Source organism: Arachis ipaensis, chromosome B5 (assembly GCF_059453495.1).
Source record: "Arachis ipaensis isolate K30076 ecotype BB chromosome B5, ASM5945349v1, whole genome shotgun sequence".
NCBI classification, from domain to species: Eukaryota; Viridiplantae; Streptophyta; class Magnoliopsida; order Fabales; family Fabaceae; genus Arachis; species Arachis ipaensis.
The window spans coordinates 149,908,721-149,912,510 of NC_142440.1; the positions used below are offsets into that span (position 1 = coordinate 149,908,721).

At 32.5% G+C, this 3,790-nt stretch overlaps 1 protein-coding gene across 1 annotated transcript; it reads right to left on the reverse strand.

Moving 5' to 3' along the window:
• Nucleotides 1–1,245: 1,245 nt before the first annotated feature.
• On the reverse strand, nt 1,246–3,292 carry LOC107642138 (DNA-directed RNA polymerase I subunit 1-like). Its single transcript, XM_088486373.1, has 4 exons — nt 3,224–3,292; nt 2,518–2,677; nt 2,075–2,127; nt 1,246–1,332 (listed from the first exon to the last, which is right to left on the reverse strand). Exons 1-4 carry the CDS (start codon nt 3,290–3,292, stop codon nt 1,246–1,248), a joined length of 369 nt encoding a protein of 122 aa, XP_088342499.1.
• Between the last annotated feature and the right edge of the window lie 498 nt (nt 3,293–3,790).

Consider the following 3,790-nt stretch of genomic DNA (forward strand, 5'->3'; position numbering starts at 1 on the left):
CATATCCTAGTTCTTTATAATAATTTCTCACCCAAAATACATCTAAAGTATCTACATCAATGTCACCAACGCATGCCTTCTTATCAGGAGAATATATAGTCATTCCTTTTTCATCTTTCTGAAACTTTTCCCTATGGTGGAACATAATATCTAACTGCACATCCATCTGCATGATTCAAACAAATTTATTTTCATCACTAGTTCCACACAATGATCACTTTAAGATAGTTTTCATCAACTACATTCATACATGACAGAGAGATATATCAAAATAAAATACAGTTATCCACTATCGGAACAGAGCATGAAGACAAACCCCTAAAAACAATGCCACACAACATCGAAATAAAACCCTAGCACAAAATCAACTACAAACCTTACACTACAAGAAAAACACCCATTCAGGTACACTTGAAAAGTGTAGCCAAAAGTGAAAAAAAATGATGCCTTAGGCTACGGCTACGCTTTTTGGGCTACGGCTACGCTTTTTGAGGTGATTCCTATTCGACCGTTGCCTATTCTCAAAGGCTACGCTTTTCTCCACCAAGGACTACGCTTTTGGCGTTTGGGAATAGGCTACGCTTTTCAAGTGATGCTGTCCAGGATCAAAGGCTACGCTTTTCAGCTTTCATTTTTCCAGAATAGGCTACGCTTTTCAACACTACTACATCACTTGTAAAGCGTAGCCACATTGTATACCATAGCTACTTTTTATAAGCGTAGCCTTAGATCCATCTTTTTTTTTATATACTATAGCTACTGTATATAAGTGTAGCCTTAGGTCCCTCATTGTTTTTTTTTATTTTCTATATATATATATTCTAATAATTTTTTTTCTAAAACCTAATATTTAGTAATATGATTATATAATCCTATTTTTTTTAATTAAATTAGTCAAAAATTATAAAATAAAAATAAATACATAATAATACCGTACAATATTCTTTAAATAATAAAAATTATCCTTTAACAAAATATATTTATAATGAACTAAAAATATTGGGATGATCATAAATGAGTATTCATACATCTCACACTAAATTAAACATACCCATATCAAAATATACATTAGACCACTTATAATTTACTACTAATAAACTATAAAAAACCAAAATATTGTATCCTACATAAGTATCTTCTAATAAAAATTATTAACCTTCTGATAGAAGAGAAAAAAATCTTGTTCTTTAAATATCTTGTTCAACGGAAGATCGTATTTGGGAGATTTCTGGTTCTTCATCTGCCTCAAATCCCACATACCTGGGAATTCCATTTCATCGTCTTTGGAAATGATATTTTAGAAATAGTAGCAGGCAAATCTTCAGACAGAACCTAACAAGAGTATAATTAATAATCAGCAATGACATTTTCTTACAAAGTGTAATAAAGTAATAAACACAAATAAATCATAGATGAATACATGAGCCAGTGGTATGAACATATCCTTGTGTATATCTCAAGGGAATTAGCCTGAAATTTTCCTTTTTAGAGTTTTTTAGTCCTCGCTCATTCTATGAATAAGGATACTTCTTTATAAACCTTATACAAATCTAATGCTCCCCCTAACATCAAGTCTTTTATTTAAACTGCAGTACACAATTGTATTAATTATAACACTTAACAATAAAGACAAGTTCCCTAATAAACTACACAAGATTATTTCCCCTCACATATGTGTAATGTCTAGTGCTTACTCAGAAATTGTATGACACTTGTTCTTCCCTTGTTCTGATGCATTTCCTTATGGAAATGAGGAAACACATTTTTTGGTATTTTATGTTGTGTGTCCTGGCTCTGTGGTCCGGATCTTAAGGGTTGAATTTCTTGGGCATTTTGCTTCAATTTGTTTGAAAAGTTCAGTTGACTCTAAATCATTTTGAAATTATTTTGTTAAATGTGTTACTATATGGAATTATATATGTGGTCTAGAATCAAAGCTACCTGTAGGTTTAAGGAAAAAGCCACATAAATATTTGATATATTATATTAACCATGGAACTTGCATCCTCGGGAAAAAAAAAACATTAAACAAACATAGACGGCAAGATTTTTTAAGGACAATGAATAGAAAAACCTCTAAAGAATATCTTGAAAGCTTCACACGAGCATAAACATATTCTGTTTTTTCTGCAATGTCAAGAAGCAAAAGTAGCATATTAGCAGGAAAACTGACTGGAAATTTAAATTGGGAGAGAAAGCATAATCTAATAGCATAAAGTTTCCTTTCCATAAAAGCAGCAAATGATGATGCATCAAGCCAATTAATTTTTCTGCATTATGAACTAGTGGCTATGCAAATGTATCGTCACGAAACCACTTATCACAAAGCGTGAATTACCATAAGTCTATTTTTTGCCTTGTGCTGAAATTCTATCCCGTTTTTTGGAAGAATGGGGGCAACAAGAATCAAACAAGAATCTAAAAATATTTATAAAATATATTACCCAACTACACCCAGGTCTGCATGTTACAACTAAAAAAGAAACCAAAACAAAACAAAACAGCATAAATTCTCACCAGAAGTGTTACTGGTAAAGAGCACATTTACAGATTGCTGAAGTTCCACCCACCTGGCTAAAACCATCGAGGGATCCTTCTTGTTTAGATGGGCATCCCCTAATCTTATGTTAGACTGGAGAATCTTACTCAACAAAACAGTATGAGCATGCTCTGATACCTACAAACACAATTGCCCAAGTCCAAGTCAATAAGGTGAATGTAGAATAAAAAAGATAGTCAAGTATTCACAAAACAATGAAAGGACTAAAAAGGAGTAGTTATACTTTGAATGCCAGCAATTTACAAGCCTTATCCCATTAAATGAGATTAACTAAATTGAAAGGGTAAGTGTGTTCTTGTGATAAACCAAGAAAGAAACTGGATTTGCATTTCATCCTTATATCCTCCCTTCACATTACCTTTACATCCTACTGGCTTGCTTTCCTAAGAATGGCCCGCATGAGTCATGATAGAATTTTCTAACAAAAATCCTTCATTTTCCAATCTATATATATCTGCTAACAATTTCATAAGTACATTTTTCCTACATTTATATCCCACAACAATTTCAAATTCAGAGTACTTCCCTAAACCTATACCTTGTATTGACAAACTTTGGAAATATTCCACACTCCATAGTAGAAGCAAGAACATGGAGTACAAACAAAGAAGATAGAGAAATAGTACAACTCGTTAACAGTCTTTATTTATTATTCACACTTACCATATCACCTCCTTTAGTGGGAGGGCGAAATTTGATTGGTGGAACAAAAATATTCTCAAGAAAGAACATTGAGTGACCTGCTTTCTTTCCATATCCCTGACCTTGAATATCATTAATATAGGAACAGAGTCGAACCTCATTTTTTCACAAAAGTTCTAACATCATTTTAACCTGTAATTTGAATAGAATTAATATATGATTCTAAATTTTCCAACAGCATGTGAAACTTTTCAGTGTCCGGCTGACACTTTACATTGAGGTTAATTCAATATTTGGAAGAAACTAACTTGATATAGAAAGGACCAGAAAATCGATTTTGCTCAGCAAGCTTGTAAGACAACTTGTACCTTTTTGAATCACTTTTCTTGGTCCCAGCAGAGTTGATATCCTCTTCATATGTTGTATCCCTATCATCGGTTATAGTCTCACTTGCCAAACCTGCTGGTACTTAGTTTCCAATGAGAGAATAACACTAATAACAACTACAAACCCTAACAAAGCAAGATGCAAAAAAATAAAGCAAAATGCAAAATAAAAAAGCAAACTCTAACATAGTAAGAAGCAGAA